The sequence below is a fragment of the Miscanthus floridulus genome, chromosome 3 (assembly GCF_019320115.1).
Source record: "Miscanthus floridulus cultivar M001 chromosome 3, ASM1932011v1, whole genome shotgun sequence".
NCBI classification, from domain to species: domain Eukaryota; kingdom Viridiplantae; phylum Streptophyta; class Magnoliopsida; order Poales; family Poaceae; genus Miscanthus; species Miscanthus floridulus.
Genome location: NC_089582.1, coordinates 1,373,423 through 1,396,811, shown reverse-complemented (window position 1 = coordinate 1,396,811; position 23,389 = coordinate 1,373,423). Strand labels below are relative to the sequence as shown.

General features: G+C 44.5%; 1 protein-coding gene across 1 annotated transcript; it reads right to left on the bottom strand.

Moving 5' to 3' along the window:
* Nucleotides 1-448: 448 nt before the first annotated feature.
* Nucleotides 449-11,073, bottom strand: LOC136542953 (uncharacterized). The gene is made up of 17 exons (XM_066535558.1): nucleotides 10,946-11,073; nucleotides 10,641-10,854; nucleotides 10,354-10,551; nucleotides 10,107-10,280; nucleotides 9,643-10,032; nucleotides 9,392-9,562; nucleotides 8,429-8,487; nucleotides 4,314-5,043; nucleotides 3,584-3,673; nucleotides 3,239-3,475; nucleotides 2,357-2,462; nucleotides 1,771-1,923; nucleotides 1,044-1,105; nucleotides 892-968; nucleotides 730-803; nucleotides 603-646; nucleotides 449-457 (listed from the first exon to the last, which is right to left on the bottom strand). The coding sequence occupies exons 2-17, from the start codon at nucleotides 10,731-10,733 to the stop codon at nucleotides 449-451; spliced, it is 2,667 nt and encodes an 888-aa protein (XP_066391655.1). The 5' UTR covers nucleotides 10,734-10,854; nucleotides 10,946-11,073.
* Nucleotides 11,074-23,389: the final 12,316 nt, after the last annotated feature.

The window sequence follows — 23,389 nt, the reverse complement described above, 5'->3', positions numbered from 1 at the left end:
TACCAGATGTTAGATGGATTAGCAAAAGCATTGTCGACCTTAGTCGCAACTCGCAACATGCATGATGCAGAGAATATGCACATAGCACCACTTGCTGCAGGGGGGAGGTATAAAAGGCAAAAGCAAGGTCCCTCCCCAACCAAACTCCCAACTCCTTCCAGTTCTACACTACATATACACAGCTATATGGGGTTCTGAGACAAGCCCAGGAGGAGTCCTCTTGATCGGTGTCGCAAAACAATCATCTTTAGCTGCAGTCAGTCTGTGGAAGCCCCTGAAACAACATGCAGAATACCAGATATCAAGGCTTAATCGTCACACAATAACGTGAAATGGTGTAAGGTGCTCTTACATCTCTGTTAGTGCCAGCTGTCATGTGACATCCCTGATTTGCGAGAACAGGCTTGCCTCATCTGAACAGAGGGAGACCAATGATCAAGTCTGATCGCTAAGAAATCTGAATAAAACATAAACACAGGGGAATGATGAACACACTAGTTGTATCATTTTCCACACAAAAATAAAAGTATTACCAATGGGCTTCCCTGTGTCATTTGCTTAAAAAAGGGTGAGCACAAAGAATTCATGATGGAACAGCATACCTGAATCCCACCCCATGGTTCTTCTGATAGTACAGAATCTGAATCTGAAAGCAAAAATAGCACATCATACATGTTATACCAGATGACGGAGAGACGGATTAACGTGAGATGGGCTGCAAGGACATACCTAGTCGATATCTCCGGCTTTCATGATGATATGGAGGAGAATACTCGGTGATGGCAGGGGGCGATGCACTGTAGCTGAGATGTGATACAGATTGAAAGAAAACTATTACTCTATGCTAAGATATGCGATGAAGAGTTGTGATCGCTTAGAAATTGAGATAACCTTGAAGTTGACGTAGCATAGGTATTCCTCTCATGTCCTGCGTGAGGGTTGCGGCCCATGTAATAAGAATCAATCCCCTGTAGTAAGCAAGATTAAAACAAATACAACAAAATCAATGAGTAAATGTTTCATGCCTATATGGTATAGCTTACAAGTGCTGAGAAAGGCCGCTTCTCTCCTGACAATATGTGGGGATAATTTTGAGTAAGCCTTCCTGCTACTTATAGGGATGAAAACATCAGCAATTGGTATTTTAAAGTTGATAGCTTCAAAATAGTGGTCATAAAGCATCAAATATCTACTGAATGCTAGAAAGCTCTATATGTTCAATGTTGCATGCATCTTGTATGTCATATATGTACATAGCAAAAGTTGTATACAAGAGCAATTGCCAAAAGAAGAGGTGCAGCCAAGATTAGTTTTTAGCTAAAACATGGAACCCTCCAATATTACTATTTGCAATCATTTGCATATTAGCAAACAGATCAGGGCTTCAAAATTAAACCAGAAAATTAACTTGGTCAAAGAAAAATGAAACATAAATCCTAATATGACATCATAAAACCAGTTAGTTTGTTGAGTAACATTATTAAAAATAACAAATAAGAAAAAGTCATCCAATAATACCACCTTGTGCATTTTTAAAAATAAATGTAACATGCAAGTTATTGAGTCCATTTAAATGAATAGTTATCAACTTTATATATCCTTAGTTGAAGGTTTTGTTTCATCTAGGGGGTGAACAATGTTTATCCCTTGATGAAAGCTTTCCAAGGTAGAGATAAAATAAGTCACTGGTCTTATTAAAATACTAATATGAGACTGCAAATTAATCTGATGCACAATTTTACAGTGTTCAACTGGCCACATGAAACTAACCTGAACCAGTATGTTCATGTCTCCAGGGAACCATCTCCCTCAGAACCTGAACCAAGCCATGATCTGTTGATGACTTCTTATCCCCTGTGGGTGGAACCGCCCTGGAACTGGAAGGCAATATATGCAGTGAAGACGGCCCAAGTATTCTTTCACCTAGTGAAATCGATGAAATGGTTGAGAGAAATTGAGAAAAAGCACTTAACTGTTCATGAGCAAAATAACTTTCAAAAATAGAATTCATCTTATTAAGGCGTGCCACTGCCACCCTTAGCTCATTACAATCTATCTAAAAATGAAAAAGAGGATAACAGGCAATATATGTAGATATATAACTCTGCATGACACCTGCAAATTCAGATCATTGGATTACTACAGAAACTAGCTAACCCGATACCAGACATTGTGACCAAGAACAGCAAGAAGACAGCAGTTATATACTTATACATAAGGTATACTATGTTTACAATATTTTGTACACAGAGAAACAGTAGTTAACAGAGGAGTGAGATTGGCAACCATAAGTTAGGCACATAATCGGAAATGAACTAGAAAGAGGACGATGGGGATTCGAAAGGAATTAACTCACTTTGAGCAGTCTTTGTTTTATCTTTCTCACTAATACAAAATTTATGATCTTCCGTAATCTTCTTGCCCTTTTGGACAGATTTAGCAAGAGTGACTCTAATATTAACCTGGCATGAAACACTAAAAATGTGAGAATCATGTTAAAAAAAACCTTCCAACTTAGACTAAGATATTACAAAGGACCTTTCAACTATTTCCCATCAAAATGATTCAAGACACAAGATAGCAGCCTCATGAGTAGTGTAATTAATGAATGCAATGTCATTCCTTTTAGCTGGATGCATATCACATGATTGAGCTACAAGTTCGATGTTTCCATATTTCTTGAAAATATCTGTCATCTTAGCTTGATCCCAAGAATTCAATACACCTTCCACAAAGACTGCTTACACCTAAATGTTACCACTCTTTGGGAATTTGTGACTAGCCACTGAAAGCACAGCCAACTATGATGTTCAACTGTGACAGGGCCAATGAAAAAGGACTGAACCATTGATATACACACATACAGCAGTCTAAATTACTTCCAAAATCAAATTGTTACAGGTGCAAAATGTCATAGCCTAATGTACTTCTAAAGTCAGAATCGTAGCTGCTATGCAAAGTTTCCAGTCTTATTTGACCCAATACACCACAAATGTGTTAATGTCTTCAGGAAATGGATACCAAAAAAAGTTACAGATCACAAACAGCCTATGTATGTGTGCGTCCATGAATGTGCGTTGTTCTGCGCGTGCATGTGGCATGTGCGTCCATGAATGTGTGTGCGCGTGTGTGTCGTCATGTGTGTCATGTCTCATGTGTGTGTGTGTGTGTGTGTGTGTGTGTGTGTGTGTGTGTGTGTGTGTGTGTGTGTGTGTGAGAGAGAGAGAGAGAGAGAGACCTTGTGGATCTGTTTTTCATCTGGACCATTCAATGGTTCGGCCCATGCAACTCTTATATTTAAACCCTTGCCAAAAACATCTTTCCTTGAAAGCTTTTTGTATGCAATCTGTGCATCTTTATAAGTCTCCAGTTCAAGAAATGCAAATCCACGATTATAGCCTGGATTATTAGAGTCAGCCGGAAGGGTAACGACATCAATGTTCTCAACTCCAATTTTCTGTAGTAGTTTCATGATCTGCTTCAAAGAAAAACATGTAAGCAAGCAGCCAATTATTTAGGAGAGAATATCGAATCAAGCTGTTCACAAGAAAGAAATAGTAGCTACAAGTGCAGTTATGCTCACATCGTCTTTCTTCCATTTCTTATCATGGTTCCCAAGAAAGATTTTATCATTCCCACCCAGAGCTGCAACTCGACACTGCTTTCCACAAATCTAGTAATTGGGTTTCAGAGAACAAGGTAACAATCAATATGGAGAAAGACAAGAGAAAGGGAAACATGGAGACAATCAAACATAAGTCACTTTCAACTTGGCTAGCAGACACAACTAGCTGTGGTATCATGAAGTCCCAATGGCTTTTCATACAAACAACAGTCACAAAATATGCTAATGCATAGATTCTAACAAAGCAAAAAATGTATGGCACACACAGAGTAAAACTCCCCATTAATGTCTACCTCTTTTGCATTGCATTTGCTACAGAAAGCAGACATTTGTGTACATCTTAACACATAGTGTACAATAAGATAATGCAAGGTATGTTAGACATGATTAACCTTTACCAGATCAATGGTGCTATCCCAAGGAAGGTTAGATTTGTAAAACAAATACAGAATGAACCAAGCACCTAATGTGGCCACAAGATTATGTAACTAACAAGTATCATCCATGGCAAGTGCAGTGATGAATTCATTAATGTTATGCTCTTATAACTAGCACCGTGGAGCTTGCCCAAAACCCCACGAGTGTGTCATGCAGTGGTATTTCAAACGAAATGTTCAGGTGGGCATCTTGTGCCCTTTTGATTGTTAAACAAAAATTAATGAATTTAGCCATGTGGGTCAAGCACAACCTTAACGTTGCTGAACTTTGCAATGGCCTTCCTTGCCTGCGCAGACTCACGGTAGCGCACAAAGCAGTAGCCTTTGTTCTTCTTCGTCGTTGCATCCATGATCATGCGAACTTCCGTGATATCCCCCGCCACTGAAAGTGCTGCCCTCACGTACTCCTCCTTTGTGTCCCTACTGAGCCCACCGACAAACACCTCCGTCATCCTCCTCCTCTGCCGCTCCGACATTACCACCTCAGCCCTGTCCTCACCCTTGCTCCCCAATTTCTTCACCTCATGCTCACCACCAATATCCGTTGCCAGCCCACTGGCTAGTGTTCCTCCCCGCACCGTCCCCTTACCCAATAGTGTTTCACACACAGCCGTCCCCTTACCCAGTAGTGTTTCACACACAGCAGTGGCCGGTTTTTCAATTGTGTTTCCCCCAAAACTCTGCTCCTTCTGCACCACTTCATCCACCGCGGCAGCATTTCGAGAGGAATTGTCCGGAGCGTGTCCCTTCCAGGCTGTAACGCTCCGGCGGCAGCCAAAGCCGCCTCCACCGCAGCCTTCCGGGCTGCGATCGTGCCTTTGGGGACCCTTCTTTTGATCGTCCGTACCTTTCGTGTGATCTTCCGCGGCTTTGTTGCGGGAGCCAGTTCCGTGGCCGCGTCGGTCGGAGGCGGCGGCGAGGAGGGTTTTTCCGCGGGCCGAGCTGCAATGGGCCACGCCGGGCTGTTTTGCCTTTTCTTTTCTAATGAATTAGTTCGTGCTTTTCTAAATTAAGTTATGAACTGATCTTTGATAATTAGTATAAAATTATGTAAGTGTCCAGAAATTGTGAAGTAAATTTTGTTAGTCTCCTAAATTCATGCTCTAGCTTTTAGTGTATTTAGCTCATACAGTTATGTGGTATCCTTAGGGTTACTTTATTTATTGTAATATGTTTGTCGTTATTAGGATTATTTAGAGAAATAATTTTTGTGATGAAATGGTAGAAGTGCTAGCTCTAAAAAATCTACAGAAGACTCGTAACATTATTAGGCACTCACGGTAATTTTTGTAGCCATATAGTAGGTTGATAAATAGAGTAGCTAATACTCCATGTTTTATCGTATATAGAGTAAATCGATATCAAGAATAAGAATGCCTTTAGTTGCTAAGTTATTGTATGAAATGTCTCGTACCTATTTAGTGGAAATGATAAGTAAGTAGCGTCTTAGTTGGTAGAGCTAGTTTAGTATCTTGACAGATGTATTTTTATTTTAAGAGTTGTTGTTGTCGTATTACTAAGTGTTGCATCATCATTTCATGCATGTAGATAATGAATTAGCAGAGTTCGTTCCTGTGGGCGAACAGGAGTTCGAGGAGATCATTGAGGAGTTAAGGGAGGAGATTCTCATATAGGAGGGAGCCCCGGAGTCGTTCATTGCGTACTTTGTTGACACACCGTCTGCCCAAGGCAAGGCCCGGTGCATAACCCTTATTTTTGAATGATCATGGAAAATATATATGTGATGTGCATTTACGTTACAGGCATTTTATAAAAACTACATGCATAAATATACTTACCTATGAGTTCTACTAGTATAGGTCGAGTAGCTGCTATGCTCAGGGTATCGGTAGCGTGAGTAACCTACCGTTGCTCATAATAGGTGAAAATTATGATCACTCATAATAAAATAGTGAAAAGAAAAAATGGAGACCGGGCAGGGATATGGTTTGGGTATTGGTGGGTGTAAGAGGTTGTGTCCTGTGGCCAACAAGGCATAGCTTGGTTACACTTTTTCTCTGTCTGTGTCGGTTAAAGACCGACCGTTGCATTGGGTTCTAGGCAAGTCACCGATTTATTATCCCGAGCACATATTTGGGTATGGGCGTAGGGAAGGATTGTTGCTCTCTTGTCGTGGGTTCTGGCTCTTTCCGGACCGACTGATTGGAGGCACGGATGGTGGAGGTCTAAGCACCGCACTGAGTCTGGGACTCAGGAGCGGGGGTTTGGAGTCCAAGTTTGGACGGGGATAGACCCCATGATAGGAGAGTGATGGGTTGGTCCTACTTGTGCCTGGGGTACAAGCAGGGCATGTGTTTTTAGGGTACCCAGTTGGGCACATTGATTCGAGAATCGCCGAGCAATCCGGTACGGCTTGTCTACAGTCTAACACCGTAGTAAGAACTGAAAGATGAAAGGTGATGAAATAGAACTGTTTGCTCAACTCTTGCTTGAAAGCCAAACATGTGCTTACATAGAATGACTAGATAATGAATTAATCACTACCGGACTCCTTGAGTTTGCCGAGTGCCCGAAACACTCGACAAACTACGTAAAACACTCGGCAAATTAGTCGCCGAGTGCCACACTCGGCGAATAGCACTCGCCATAAATAGTACCGGCAAAGCCAACTTTGCCGAGTGCCATTTATCGGGCACTCGGCAAACATTTTGCCGTGTGCAGTTTAGCTCTCGGCGAAAGTAAACGGTCGTAACGCCGGACCCGCCGTTAACAGTTACTTCGCCGAGTGTCAAACGGCAAGGCACTCGGCAATTTTTTTTTAAATATTTTTTGGTTTTTAGAATTCCTTTTCGCCGAGTGCTGCGCTCGGCAAATGATAAACATATGCCGAGTGTGGCACTGTAAGACACTCGGCAAACATTTTTCAAACAGTATTTTGTTTTTTTAAAAATCCTTTTCGCCGAGTGTTGCACTCGGCAAATGATAAACATATGCCGAGTGTGGCACTGTAAGACACTCGACAAACATTTTTCAAACAGTATTTGGTTTTTTTTTAAAATAGCTTTTCGCCGAGTTTCTTGGTGATAACACTCGGCAAATTGTGTTTGCTTTGCCGAGTGTCTTGGTCATAACACTCGGCAAAGCCTCAGAAATCTGATTTTTTTTTTGTTTTTGCATTACATTTCACAGCACATATATATATATATATATATATATCACAGCACAGATATGTTTCACAGCACATATATCACATATATATATCATCTCCACACACCACATATCACATATGTCACAATAATCCACAATGGTACACAAATGTCATACCACAATACCAACATAAGGTTCGAGTTTAAAGTATCCACCACAAGTGCATTACAAGCATAAGTGCAACACAAGGAATAAGTTCAACACATGAAAAGAAGCAAATCACCAATGAGACCACGGCGACTGCTGCGGTTGGTCTTGAGGTACATCGTTTGATGCCGCCGATTGACCCTGCACAAAGAATAGATAAGATTAATTCTCTGGAGGAGCTAATCGATTGGTTAAACTTCCATTGATCTGTCAGAAGAAACTTTTAGTCTCCTTAGAGACGTCTGTCATGCATATCAGCACGATCTTGTCATGGACTCATGATTAGATCTGTCATAGTGAATGAACTTCAATAGTAACTTTTTTCCGTTGCTAATTTCACGATTTTATACAGAAAGTAGTAATTAATTACGCTTATAATAGTGAAGATAACATTGAGTAGCTTGTATTAATTAAGAGGTTGAAAGTTGTAGAATGACAGGGCTACTTTTGGGTGACAAAAATGATATGAATGGCTTGGCTGGTAAAACGCAATTGCTCCGCTGTACTACGTTTGTAGCCAGTAGGAGGAGTACCTACCTAGTCCTAGCTAGGCTAGCATCTAGTAGGGCGACTACTGACTGCTACGTACTCTACGTTATGAACAAGTGGCCGCTGCAAGAGAGATTCCTGTTTACTGACGATATTAAAAAATGGATTCACAAGGTCCTCAGCACAGGGTGGGAAAAAAACAACGGTAGACAGGAACATGCAACATGATCATGATCGGTATAAACTAATCCAGCCATCCAGACCAAGCGTCTACTTGCACTGAAACTACTAAGTGGCCTTAGATCTGAAAGGAGAAGCGAACAAACAACTGCACCAAGAATATGGTTTTCTTGCTCCCGTTCCATGTCCATAGCAGTGACAAGTCTAGTTTCCCATGCGCTGCTGATGCTTGGCTGCGTGCCCAAGGCAGATCCGATCATTGCAACTGTGCGACCCACTTGCGTGTTTGCTCCAGATAAAAAACGGAAGGAGAGACAAACTGATCTGGTTTCCGTCTTCCAATCCTCCTTCGCCGATGCAGGTGACAGCGCTGGAAGCTCACTTTCCCAGCCCAACTGCCCAGTAGAAGTTACAGAACCAACAGATGGGTGACGAACATGCCTGACACAGGTGCAAATGAATAAGAATAACAGCGCTAGCTCCAGCCTCGCTCTACTTGCCATACGTAGCGCACTGCACCACGACGTGCGTGCCGTGCACTCCCGTGAATTCCGGCCGTTGCGTTGCGGGCAGCTAGCCCTCAGCGGCACATGGACGGGGCTCGATCTGTGCCTGTGCTCACTGTTCACTGTCCATGGTCCACGTTTTCTGCATGAGCTTGTAGTTTAGTCTACACACACTGCCGGATCGATAACGATCCATTGGCTACAGATTACACACATATCTGGATGGATGCACTTCTAGGCAGGTGTGAACAATCTGTAACTCTGTGAGGCACTTCTAGGCAGACTCCGGCCATACTCCGTGAGGAGATCCATTTAATTCATGGATTTGACCTCTAAATTCAGTTTTTTGGATCTGGATTACGTGGAGGCAAGACGTTTGGCAGGATTCCGATAAAAAAAACGTTTGGCTGGATTTTATGAACTGAAACTGTTTTTAAAATCTAGAGCTGCTGAAGCTCTTCGGCATAGGCCGTAACCCAGACCTACTCCAGATCCCCCAGTGGTTCCATCAGTACACGCAACCAAATTAAGCGAGACGAGGTAGAAGCCTAGAAGGCCAAACGAAGACAAATGTATGCAGGTAGCAGGCGATAAAGCTCCAATCCTTAATTAGTGTGACTTTTCAAGTTTTATCTACAGTTGTACATGTTAAGAGGTAAAGCAGCAAGAGCTGCTGCAGCGAACATGGAACAACACCCAAACCAAGGTAAGCAAAAGGGGCAGAAGTGAACTAGCAGCTCTACAAACTGCAAATTAACAAGCTGAGTAACCTTTGATGCAAATCACCCCATCATTCCCATTGCTAAAGACTAATCGGCACTGAGGATAGATGTACTCACAGGAGTGTCTTCAGGACGAGGAGGAGGAAGGAATAGCGCTTGTGGCAGAGGTTCACCCATCTTCGCGCCGAGATTTTGCATCCACTGAAACATGTGCTCCTGCCTCTGCCGATCAGCGTCAGTCTTCGCCTCCAACGCTATTCTCTGCCTCCTCTCTTCTTCAAGCTCGGCCTACAAAATTTCACCCCACTGTTACAATGGAAGTCAAAGGTATGTAAGAAACAATGAACGACGAATAAAAGAGTAATAACCTGCAAAGTCTGCATGGCGTGCTGTGTACTGGTCGGCCGTGGGCGTATGGGCGGCCTCTGGCCCGTGTCGCTTGCTCGGATCTGGGAGAGAGTGGGGGTAGTGGCCGTGTCGACGACGCTGTCGCCAAGCCAGTACCTGCCATGCTTCTTGCCTCCTCCCACCCTCATGACAAGGTCACCTTCGAAATCTTGGGTGCTCGGATCGTACTCCGGCCCATGGACCGCCTTGGCCGCCGTTGTGTACTCGGTGAGACGGCTTTGGATGGAGGGATTGCTGTACGCCGAGGGGGGGTCCTCCGGGTTGAAGTCGACGGCGGACGTCGCCTTGCCCTTGTGGGCCATAGCCCATGCCTTCACCTGGGAGCAAGGTGCGCCACCATGTGACGCCGACTGTGAAACAAACAGTAAGATCATTAGAAACTATGCAGAAGCAAGCGTTGGAATACATAAATGAAGTCACGTACCCATCTCTCCGCGTACTCGGCAAGGGTAAGGTTCCCCTGATGGTGTGGTGCACCTGTCATCATCAAACGCCGCTCCCGACAAGCGGCGTGTGTCTCCGACCACTCCGGGGAGCACCACTTGTCCACCATTTTCCTCCAGCACTCGCCTTTACCGGCCACCCAAATTGGAGGCACCTACACGTCAACATGCATTTGTCATATAAGAACACAGTAAGTGTACTTAATCTCAGGAAGAAACAGTATTTACCAGCATGTATTGCTCTTTGGTCAGCGTCAAGGTTCTTGCGAGGTCTTTGTCGATCTTCACTTCCTCGAAGACAGCTTTGTATTGCTGTACAGCCAAGATACGCGCCTCGTAGTGCATGTCCTTCACGAGCTTGTAGCAGGCTTTGTGAGCGTGCCTCTCGGCCCTCTCCTCGTATCCCTCGTCACATCTGTAGTAATCCTGCATATAAACATTATGTATGTAGTCATTATTTCAAGGATGTGATAGGAATGCGATGTATTGAGCAAGATAGTGCGGGGAAGGCTTACCCACAGCTCTTTCACAACCCGCTGCGCCTTGTTGTCGAATTTCCTGCCTTCCCGATCTCGTGCATCGGGGGCAGAGGCGTAGTGCTCGAACATGTAGGCCGGCTCCACCCCTCCTGCCCAGGCCACCAGGCCGGGGAAGTGTTCCCTACACAGAAAGCCCAGGATTCCACCGGGAAGGCGTTTGTGATCACCTGCAGCCACAACCTTCCATCCCCTGTCCAAGTGATTAACGAAAAAATATTAGTTTGTATTTTGCCATGTTAAACATATCAAATGAAGTAGCGATAACATCTTAAGATACTTACCTTGGCCCATTGGGGCGAATCACCGGCCGTTTCGTGAAAGGTATAGCCTATTCCGGGAGGCGTGAAGGGCCTCGCAACCAGATCTTCGAAGCAGAGGAAGAGGAACCCCCCGCCGAGGGCTCCTTGTGCTCGCCCTCCTCCTCCTCGTGCTCGCCCTCCTCCTCGTGCTCGCCCTCCTCGTGCTCGGCCTGCTCCTCGTGCTCGGCCTGCTCCTCCTCTGCCTCCTCCTGAGGCGAGGGAGGTACAGGCGACGGCGGTCGAGTCGCTGCACGCGCCTGCCGACCCTGGCCTCTCGGCCGACCCTGGCCTTTCGGCCGACCCCTGCGCCTCCGCGACGGCTCCTCAGCTGCAGGAGCCTCCTCAGCTGGAGCGGACACCGAGCTCCGATAAAACGACCCGACGGACCTCATACCGCCCATCATCTTTTGTCAATCACCTGCAATTAAAAAGAGTAAACCAATAAGCACATATAAACAGGACAACCTGAAAAAGAAATGCAAAATAAACGAAACATAATTAGAAAATGATAGTATTACTTGTATTAGAAATAGGCATCATGATCGGGATCAGCTGGATCATAACTCTCATCATCACTATCACACATGTCGAAATAATCAACACTATCCGAAGGACCAATGTTGTCATCATCGGCATTGCCTATACGCACTCGCTCAAGTAATTCTAAGTCTTGCATATTTTCCACCTCATCTCCGTCGTCCTCTTCATCAACCCTTTCATTATCTACTTCCATTTCGATCGCACCGGTTAAGTCTATCTCAAAACTCCCTTCTAGCCCCTCCTCTTGATAGAACTCCCCGTCTAAGTTGTAATCTTGATCATTTGGGAGAGGTAGTCTACCATGTGGCGATGTCTTCTGCACAATATACCAACCCTTAAGACGGTCGTCGTTTGGGCACGCGTATGGCAGATAATAAACTTGCGTCGCCTATTGAGCAACAACATAGACATCTTCCCCTAGATAGACGGAATCCTGACGAATTTCGACCAGCCCAAGATTAGGGGTCCGTCTCGTTACTGCAGGATCAAACCAATGACATTTGAATATGACAGGCTTAAGGGGTTTGGAACCCGAGGATGCGTAGCTGGGGTTAGTCTCCATGGTCTACTCCGATCCGAGACAGAATTTCGGCAGCACCTCCCTGTTGTTCTCCAAATACATGTCCCGGTAGGGAGATTGTGTATCCGGAGAACAACAGGGAGATGCTGCCGAAACTCTGCCTCGGAACGGAGTAGACCACGGAGACTAACCCCATCTACGCATCCTAGGGCTGTCCAAAAAACGTGGACAATTCGAAAAAGATACGGTTATCGACATGCAAAGAGCTGCATATTTCTAACCGTATCTCTTTCGAACGGGAGACGCCTAACCGGGTTACGTGCTCTACAAACATGCATGATACAGAAAAGAGGGGTGTTTTATGCCTCACCTCGCTGTCCCGCAAACAGGAGAAGCCTCAACCGCTACAAGGTCCACGGAACACCAACAAACAGGCAGAAGCTTCAGTCCTCCCTAAAAGAATAAGTCTGTTCAAATTTAAAATATCTTATATTTAACCGAATTTATAAGAAATAGTATCAACATGTATGAATTTAACCACCGACAGCAAGCTAGACTTTGCCTTTGACCTAAGTCACTGTAAGCCAAAACTCCTATCCAGTCAGCATGTTCATCCAATCATGGACCACCACATCACTTGTCAGCTTCCAATTGAGCCCAGTCAGCAGCCGGACATGGCAATCTTGTAATATATATACCTTCTATTAGTCAAACTAAAAATTGTTTGATCTAGCACTATTCTAGAGTTACCTTCTATCAGCTAGTTAGTGTCATACAAAGTAGACTGCGTCCTCGTTCATCATCATTAGGTTACTGACATATGACTATACTCATAGGCATGCTACAACTAGGAAGATTGCTAATGAAAAAAACAGCCTACAAATTTTCAAAATATGGGGTGTCAGGCACTAGTTAACAGCTGTGGCTCACACCTGCGAATCTGTTACGTGTTGGGCTATCGCATAGATGGCCTCCTTGGATCCACTTAAGGTCCCGTCTGCTTCTAAAAAAACTTAAAATTAGCACCTGCTCTACTACTAATTTTAGCAACTCTCAGAGATCAAACTTGAGATGCTTGACTCTTCATAAAATTTAAAATAACTTATAATTTAAAATGAATCGAGTATTAATGTATGTTATAGGATGCTAAAGTTAGCAAGATCCAAATAGACCGTAGTACCTAGTACTCCTTTTCATCCTGAAATACGAGATACCTGAGCAATTGTAGGATCAAATAATATTCGCTAAAAAACTAACTCACTCCTCACTAGTTAGTTTGGTTGTCAAGTTGTTTAATTTCCTAATAACACATAGTTTTTAATTAAAACACATTCATACTTGTTATTGATTTCAGCTATCAATTATAGAAGTCATTTTGTTCAAGATGGACCTAAAAGTCATACATGGATGTGGTTTAAAAAAGCAAACAGGCATAGTTAATGTTGAACGATCAAAATACCTTATTTTTTTGAACATTTGATACTTTGTATTTTGACTGGGAGCGAGGGAGTATTTATTTTTGTCTTTATTTACCAATAATCATCCTTCAAAAGTTGGCCAACCATAAGACTCGCACCCATGATCACGCATACACAATGAAAGACATGCTCAAAAGAGGAATATCTAGTCCATTCCTCCCTTCTGGGTTTCAAAACGATATTTACAAATCAACTGTAGATTAAACTTTAAGCAATTAGACTTCAAAAGGCAAATCTGACTCAAAAAAGGATATCAAGGATAGTAGGAACATAATCAGACTAATAATCACAAATCATGACAACCTGCTAACACCAATTCAAGCATTCATCAGCCATCAACTCTAATTTATAAACTATCTCCATCCTCAAATGAACAGCTATTTTTGAAATCACTCTGATGGTGTCTAAGCAGGACAATATGAGAAGCAGTGAGAATACAATGGGGCTTACCGGATAATGGGGGAAGCGGTGGGATCCTGCGGTGGGCTCCTGCGGCGACGGCGAAGTCTCAAGGTTCTCTCCACAACCCTAGGGCGGTTTCGTGGGCGTGCTCGCGCCCGCGCTCGGTTTCGCGGCGGGGACAGGGGCGTGGGCCAGCCGGTGGCTGTGGCAGACCGGCCGGGCGGGGGGGAGGTCGACGGCCGGGCGGGCGGGCGGGGTGGGGAGGGAGGGGGCCGCGGAGTGGGGAGGGAGGGGGGCGCGTGGGGGGGAGCTCGATGGCGGCGGGCGTGGGGAGCACGATGGAGTGGGGAGGGAGGAGGGCGCGTGGGGGGGGGGGGAGCTCGACGGCGGCGCGAGGGGAGGGAGGTCGACGGCGGCGCGAGTGGGGAGGGAGTGGAGTGGGGAGGAATGGAGAAATGGCCAGAGCCGGCCCGCGGCCTATCTATTTTGCGGCCTGTTTGCCGAGTGTCGGCCCGATACGACACTCGGCAACGTTTTTAAAAAAAATTCCATCAGTTTGCCGAGTGTCGACCGATGGCGCACTCGGTAAACTACTTAAAAATCCCTGTTCTCCCTTAAAAAATTCCATCAGTTTGCCGAGTGCCATCTATGCAGCACTCGGCAAACTTATTTCTATATTTCATGCTACCCTTTTCTTTCCTCTACTTAATTACTTTCCTCTATTTCATGTTTCACTAATTTCATGAAATGAACTTGCATTACACTTTGTTAGGTGCACTCACAAATGTATATTTCAAGCTTGTACAAAAATTGGACTATTATTTCCTGTGTTTGTATATCACGCATATAAAATTCAATAATTGCGACGAAAGAATTAAAATTACGAAATGGCTCCGAAAAATTGCCAAAAATTCACAAGAAGCGATCTTTGTTCTCTATTATATATACAAAAAAATTTGAAGTGAAACTCCAAATCGACATTCAAATTGTCTCCTCATCTTACCGGATCTTTCAAACATCTCAGAAACTTCTCCGGAGATGATCCGATTTGTAAGCAACGTACGTGTCAACTTTGCCGAAACACTCTTAATTTTTTACCATAGCCTCCACGTATGATATCATGACAACTCGACGAATTTCATGATTTTCAGACTTCGTTTGTTTTTTATAGAATTTTTAGACGTTTCTGCCACGCGTTTCTGCTCATGTTTCGCGAACACAATGTTCGAGATTTCTGGTCTGGCCTTGGATACGGTATCAAAACAAACTCAGTGAAAAGAATATCATTTTTTATTCACTTTTTTCGGATATTCGAAGCACTTGCAGTTCAAATCCAAAAAATTACCGAAAATTCATTTGACTAAAATAAATTGATGAAATATAGTAAAATAACTCAGAAATGTACATTACTTGAACAGAGAGCAACATGTATTGTAATACAACAGTACAAAAAGTTTGGGGGGGCAAAACCAAAAATAAAATGTTTGCCGAGTGTAAGATTCTGACACTCGGCATATAACAGCGTTTGCCGAGTGTCAAAAGGTGATACTCGGTATCGATGTGTGTTTGCCGAGTGTTGTATTTTGGCACTCGGCATATAGGATAACGGAGATCGACGGTGTTACTAGACATGAAGTTGCCGTGTGTCTATTTTTTGCCGAGTGTAGGCACTCGGTATAAACTGTTATGCCGTGAGTTTTATTTTTGCCGAGTGTCGGTTGTGGGACACTCGGCAAACACCATGTTTGCCGAGTGCCCGAAATCGTGCCCACGGCAAAGGTGGGGACACTCGGCAAATTAGGTGTTTCCGGTAGTGAATCATGACTGCTAATAATAACAGAAATAAGGATTTACTATTAATATTGCTTTCTACAAAAAGGAAACCAAAAAACCATAAAACTTATCATATCCATTGGAGTCAGAAAATTATTCCCACTAGTCGGATAAGTCTTGCGAGTACATTGTGTACTTAGGGTTTATTTACCCCTGTTGCAGGTGCAGTTTGAGGAGTAGCCGTTGCGTGAAGGATTCTTTCTGGTGGGCACAGCCGGATCCTTATTTATTATCGATAGATGTTTATTTGAGTTTTATTTTTATTTCGCTGTTTAATATTCCGCACTCTGAATTTGGTACTGTAATAATATATTTTTAAGAACTCTGGATGTATGAAATGGACTAAGTATTATAACTCGTTTTCATTATTGGATCCTTGGGGAAAAATGTGGATCATTCGGGCTCTCCCTTGGGCTGTGCTCGACGGAACCCGCCCGATGTAGCTCGCTCTCGGGGCGCTTAGTGTCAGTGGAAAACGAGCGCCTCCGTAAATGCGTTATTTCAGACGGTTCTGCCACATATATATTGAAGCCACAGATACCGGCGTGAGCCGGGGGGTGGCAGGGCGCATGGCCCGAATACATAGTTTAAGAATTACATTGGGGGAGAGATAGACTCAAATAGGCAAATTATTACAACAGAAGGTAATAGAGGATGTGATCATCCCTACATAGAAATATTTTCGGGTGAGAATTGAGGGCACAGGGTCATCCCTCTTTCACACAAATATCCCACCGTCTACTTCTTCCTTTTCATGTCAAGTGTGGTCATCCATTGTCATAGCCATCTATCTATTCGGCCCAAGTCCTCCACCACCCGCACTTCTCTCTCACTCACCACGGTGAATGTAATGCCAAACGATAGCTGACAATTGGTCCCCACACAACCGCATCGATAAATTGTGACCGACAGTTTCCTACTTCCACAAACCAAACTGAAAACTAAGATTGTTCCTTCCTCCGAGCCAAACAAGTAAATTGAATCATTCCATTCCGAAAAATCTAGGGGATCATTTCATCCTCTATTGTCAACCAAACTCGTGCTAGTAGTCTCCATCGAGGCAAAGGTTCAACTAGGCCAAAGCCCATGACCCATATGAACACCCAACCATAGATAATCCCTAACATGTGTGTCTAGTAAAATTGCTTTTCCACTTGAACTATCTTCCTAAATAGATTCCTTTATTGGTGTATATGGAACATAGGGCGTCCTTGGATCCTTCGCTGGGTACTATGTAGCCTTCCCGAGGATGTGAATAGGAGTTGCTCGTTTGGATACCATGCCAAAGCGCCTCGAGGTATGTGCAGGCAAGGTTTTACCCTTGCTAGCGTAAGAGAACCAAAATGGCTCACCTGACCTTGCAAGGCTAGGCAAGGCAATGCGAGCGAGGCGGGAAAAGGCTGGTAAACAAACCAAGTGTGCCCATAGGGGGTGATTGGTTGCACGCAGGAGGCCATCCTGAGCCCCATCACAGCACCGCTCGATGCACTTGGCCGTGTTTGGATGCCTGTCTCGTATCCTTTCCCTGCTCCGTCTCATTCATCTTCACCCCTCCGTCCCGCATGGATCCGTCTTCTCGATTCCCACTTCCCTCGCGATGCAGGACGACGCGATGCACCCATGATACAGAGGCCCATGTGTCATACATTCAAAACTCCCATCTATACATGCAACCAAACAAGATCTCATCTCGTACTGGACCAACAACAAAGATAACCAAACATGACTGGGTGCACGGTTTGAGCATGCATCTCACCATCCTAGACCAACTCTCTATCCCGGCTCCTCATCACCAAAGCAACCAATCACACCCATAGTTTGTGAGTATAGCCTGTGGTCATTATAGGGTGAGCTTGGTCGTTGTAAGGACAATAATAATAAACTTTGTGATGACAATGTTAGAGACCTGCTTGCATCACTCTAGTGGGGATGCTCCGACTAGCTGCGAAGAATATACATAATGCATTGAGGGCACTAATTATTTCTGAGTGCATGCCTTCCGCAGTCATATGCATAGTACGTGTTGTACTACACTTTACATGTGCTACTTCATATATACTTCCTTCATTCTAAGGATGTATTTGATTGGGCTTTTGGAAGTCGCTTTTGCTTAAAAAAAAGCCAAAAGCCAACCAAAGGGTGAAAACCAAAAGCTGCTTTTCATAAATAGCTACTTTTGTATAGTATAGTTTTTAAAAGCATCTTAAACCCGGATTTTGGCTTTTGGCTTTCCGATTTTTGAAATGGTAAAAAAAGAGAGCTATTTTACAGTTATTTAGAGGAAAATAGTGACAAGAGGTAAGTTTTAACTTGTTTGAATTTGAACCAAATAGTTTACAGCTTTTCCACAACCCACAGCCCACAACCTATAACAGCTTTTTCAGTTTTTCCAGAAGCCACAACTCAACCAAACGCAAATTATAAGTCATTTCAATTTTCTTGCAGAGTCATAGCACCTCAAGTGGGACCAAACTTACTGAGAGAATAACAAAGATTTATGACATCAAATAGATGTACTATAAAATACAATGAATTAATGAACAATCTAATGATACTTATTTAGTATCACAAATATTATTATTTTATAATATAAATTTAGTTAAACTTGAGATGTTTTCACTTTTCAAGAAAGTTACAATGAGTTATAATTTGAGACGGAGGGAGTAATATATAGGACACTTCTAAAAAACAGCCGACCATGCGGTAGGCGAGCCGCACGGCTGCCTTCTTCCTCGTGGCAGCAGCTCCCTCGATCCCGCCATCCTCCTCTCCCGCGCCCCTCTCCAGATCCCCTCCTCTCAGGTGTCCCTCTCTGACGCCCGTCGCCCTGCCACAGCGCGTTAGGGTTTTGCCGGAGCTCCTCACTCGCGGCGGCCACCTTCTTCCCCCCTCCCGCCGACACCATGGCCATGAAGCTCCCCCACCCTGACTTGGTCTGGCCGCCTCCATCGCCATCAGAACCCTAAACCACCCTCTCGTCGCCCCCATCGCCTGGCCGGAACCCTAAACCACCCTCTCGTCGCCCCCATCGCCTGGCCGGCCTGCCTTCCTGAACCCCTTCTCTTTTAAGCCTGCCAGTAGGGGAAGAAGGGGGTGGGGCGGGCGCGATGGGGAAGAAGAACGGTATGTTGGTGGGACCCACCACGTGCGCTGGAGGGAGATGGGGGAGGTAGGCGTGCGATGAAAACGGCCTGCCGTTTTGAAGTCATTACCTAGAACATAAGCCCCGAAAGTGGGTTCCGGAGCTCCGACTCGATTCCATTCCAAACACACACAGGGGAGGTCGAGTCGATGACCCTAGTTCCTAAATTGAAATTTCGATGTCCTTCCTGGCCATGAGCTACCGACCTCCCTGGGCCAACTAACTACACTGCCCGAAAGAATCTCTATGCATCGGTGTTGCGGTAGCACCGTCGGGCCAGGGCCTTAGTTCATGGTTAGAAATCAGTATTCGGCACTGTAGCACTTTTATTTGTATTTGATAATTATTGTCCAATCATGGTTTAACTAGGCTCAAAAGATTCGTCTCGTAATTTACAATCAAACTGTATAATTAGTTATTTTTTTATCTATATTTAATACTCCATGTATGTGTCTAAAGATTTGATGCGATGGAAAGAGAGAAAAAAAACCTAGAATCTAAACAAGTCCCAGACATCGGAAGAGAACGACAAGACCGGCCAAGCTCGGCAGTTGGCGCAGAACGACCAGGCTGCCAGCCTGTAGCGGCAGGCAGCTAGGCACCACCGCTGGCGTGCCGTTTTGTCTGCCATTCCCCTATGGCACTCTGCCCTTGTCCCGCCCGTCAGGGCCCACTGACAGGCCTTCTCTCTGTTCCCGATGATTACTGTCACGTTCTTAATGGGTCGGTTGAACTTTTTTTGCGGCCCACCACTTGCAGCCATCTCTATAATCCCCTACTTAACAGCTCGTTTGTTTTTTAATGGAAAATAACTTCTATTAAACACTAGGTCCAGCCAAATCCCTGAACATCAGCATAGCTACAGAATCACGAACAAAGTCCTGCCAAAAGACAGGTGCGTTTACACAGCCTTAAGCCCATAGCAACTACGTCTGTGTTTGGTTTCTTGGCCTCCTTCTAGTCTGGCTAGCAACATGTGCAAGCCTAGATAGCCTAAGCCTGCTCTCACCAAATCAATCCTCAGTTGATAGTGTACAAATGATATGTTTAGTTGCATGATTTGTCTTGCATATAGAATCACCTCATCTTTCTACTGGTCAGTTTTACCTCTTTGAGGCATTTCATCGAGTAGATGGTGAGCATGGCCGTCGGTGCCACCAGCACCAGCATGCTCCTCTGCCCTTCGCCGATTGGCACCAGGATGGACGATGTCCGTCCCGAGCCCCCTGGAGCCTATCGTGCATATGCTCCCCAAGGATGAGGAAGACAACGAGGCTGGATGCGCCCGCGGAGAAAAAGTAGGCAGGGACAACGAGCTCCTCTAGCAACTGGTAGACGGTGCGCGGCTGAGGGCATGGAGGCGCAAGCACTGGCCGCAGTTGGGGTGTGGAGGCAGAGGTGCGAGCACCACGAGGTTGAAGACGAAGCTTAGCAGGACGCATGCGAGGTGGGAGATAGATCCACCGGGCGGCGGTCGTTGGAGTGGAGTAGAGCGCTGATGCATTGGTGGTGCCCAGCGGGGTGGATGCAGAGCCTAGGGCAAGGCCACGCCAGCAATAGGGCGACGCGAAGACCTATGCAGCGGAGACCGGCGAGGCACCAGGAAGGTGAGCGGAACAAGGACTTGCGCGAATACAACCAGGCTCTGCGAGAACAAGGGGATCAGTCGTTTTCAGGTATAGCCAGGCTAAGGGATGGTCGGTGCATTAGTTGGCCCTGGCTATGGGTCAAAAACAGGCAACCAACACACAGCTTGAGTGCATTACTGGAGCCTGGACAGGTGCCTAGCCACCCAACCAATGCAAAACACACCCATTGTGTGTGCAACTGAAATACAAACCCCGAGGACAGTGAGAAACAGAAAAAACAACAAATTCACAGAGCATTTTATCTCTTATTTTCTCTAAACATGGTGCTAAGAGCAAGGCTAATAATCTAGCTGGTCCGCTGGCTGTAAGGTTTTGTGTAGCCTTTTTTCAGCTCATCCATATAATAGTTAGTTCTTCACTATTAATATATGGTTCACTTGTCTCTCTCACAAAGCTTCTTAGTTCTTGTGGCTAAGCCGGCTGTAAACTTACATCTCGCTTCTTCTCTCTCTTCTCCTCCAACTCAATATTTATCCAGCTTACCATCTATTATTATACTTGTTCTAAGAGTCTCTATCAAAAGGCTATCGTTGATTGCATTTCATATCAACGGTCTCTAAAAAAATACACCGAATACTTAAAAGATGTTTTATGCTCAATACCCTTCACAGAAGCCGCTGCTTCAGAGCGTTGGGCATTCATCAAATGCTCATCTAGACCAGCTCCTATCGCCACGACTTGACCAGCATCAAACTTTCCTTTCAAGCAAGTCATTTTTTTTTCTACAAACGGTCTTCACCTGCCTTCCATTTACTAAAAAGTGATGGAAAATGTCAACATCCGTCACACTTGATATTGTAAAAAAAAAAAACATGAGTTAAGTCTTAGCTCTTCACTTTTGACCATCAACAGTGGTGGTTGTTCGTTTGAACCCTCGTTTTTGTTGATTAGAGCAAGTCCAATAATAGAGTCAAAGTGTTTGTCTATTAATAAGGGATAAGATATACAATAGTGGTTTTTTTAATTATTTATCTATAAGAAACTTTTTATTGTTACTTTTGCCCATGTTCTACTTTTTTTCTCTAATCCTCCTCATATTCACTTGATGTTAGGGCCCACCAATATATAGTTCTCGTGCCGTGCTTGTTGCTTGTACGAGAGCTAAGCTCTTCTCTCTCTCTTTTGACTCTTCTCTCCTCTACATCAGTATTTATTTTGCTATAAATCTATTATTATCCTTGTTCTTGATAGTGTCCCGGTGTCTATTGACTTTATTTATTAAAAAATAGTAATAATTGTGGGCTGGCCTCGGACATGGGTACATTGGTGTATACACTTTATCCCACAAAAAGTGTCATTCTCATTTTAAAAAATCAAAAATTATAAAATTTGACTAAATATATAAGAAAATATTAATATTTACGATACATAATTAGTATCATTAAATAGATCATTGAATTTTTTTTAATAAACTTATTTAAAAATATAAATGTTGCTAAATTTTTTTATAAACCTAGCCCTTGTTTAGTTCGCGAAATTTGGATTTTGGGGCTACTGTAGCACCTTCGTTTTTATTTGGCAAATAGTGTCCAAACATTGACTAATTAGGCTTAAAACGTTCGTCTCGCAATTTCCCACCAAACTGTGCAATTAGTTTTTCTTTTCGTCTACATTTAATGCTCCATGTATGGGCCGCAAACATTCGATGTGACAGGTACTGTAGCAACTTTTTGGATTTTGGGGTCCAACTAAACAAGGGCCTAGTCGAACTTAAAACGCGAGTCAGCCCTTGTTTAGTTGAACCCCAAAGTCCAAAAAGTTCAGCTTGTTTAGTTCGCGGTTAGGAATCAGTATTTGGCAATTATTGTTCAATCATGGCCTAACTAGGCTCAAAAGATTCGTCTCGTAATTTATAATCAAACTGTGTAATTAGTTTTTTTTTATCTACATTTAATACTCCATGCATGTGTCCAAAGATTTGATGTGATGGAAAGAGTTTGAAAAAACTTGGAATCTAAACAAGGCCCTAATATAAGACTGAGGGGGCTACTTGGAGCCTGTTTGGCCTACGCCTCAGTTCAGCTTGCGACGCCAAAACTACAACGCTCAGTTTCATCGCTAAATATTTGGTAGGCTCTGGCACAAAGATTGAACTAGCAGCTGCTGCGGCTGCCAAAGCTTTTGGCTAACTGTGACGTTAGCGGTTGGCACTTGCGGCGTGCCGCGGTGCAAGTTGGATGCGAGCCAAACAGGCCTTTATTTGGTTCTTCAACCTCAACTGTCGCGCCGCCGCCGCCGCCTCTGTCGGATTTCTGTCATCCCTCGCCGGCTATACTCCACGGTAGTGGCCAGCCCTTCTCCGTCCGCCGCAGCATGTCGCGGGTGAGAGGAAGGACACACGAGAAAGCCCTTTGATATTGCTTGTCTGACTCGCTTTGGTGGAAAAATCCAAGTCTCCGGCGTGTCTTGCTTTGATTTAGAATGAACGAACGCGATGAAGAGAAAGTTATTAAGCCGTGATTCGCTGAAGGAAAAGTTAGTGAATCCGGCTCCGAGCAGGAGAGGCTGGTGGGCATGGCTGCAGCGAAACACGTGCCGCGCTTTCCGTCGCCTCCGACCGTGTCAAGGCCACCTCCACCGTGGTACTCCCGTCCCTCGCCTTCCTCCCATGGACCACGCAGCCACGGCTGGCGGGAGAGAAGCCAATCAACAGGATGAAAACAGCTGCAACCCTTCGATTTAACCTGGACCGTAGATGTTGCAGCAAAAGTTAGGCGTAACTTTGGGCCTGATTGATTGGCAGTGCGACCTAGCCTGGCGTTCCCACAAGACAGGATAAGCACATGCAAAACTATTACATTTGGTTGGTGTATGTATTGAGGCTGGCTGAAAGAGAGAGTATTTGGCTACCCGCACCGCATG

Bases quoted from the DNA above. Each gene is read 5' to 3' on its own strand.
- LOC136542953 (XM_066535558.1), bottom strand. From the start codon at position 10,733: ATGTTCGAGCACTACGCCTCTGCCCCCGATGCACGAGATCGGGAAGGC. The intron at 10,033-10,106 runs GTACGTGACTTC...TTTGTTTCACAG, and splicing joins CCGAGTACGCGGAGAGATGG to TCGGCGTCACATGGTGGCGC. The intron at 804-891 runs GTTATCTCAATT...ATCACATCTCAG, and splicing joins TATGCTACGTCAACTTCAAG to CTACAGTGCATCGCCCCCTG.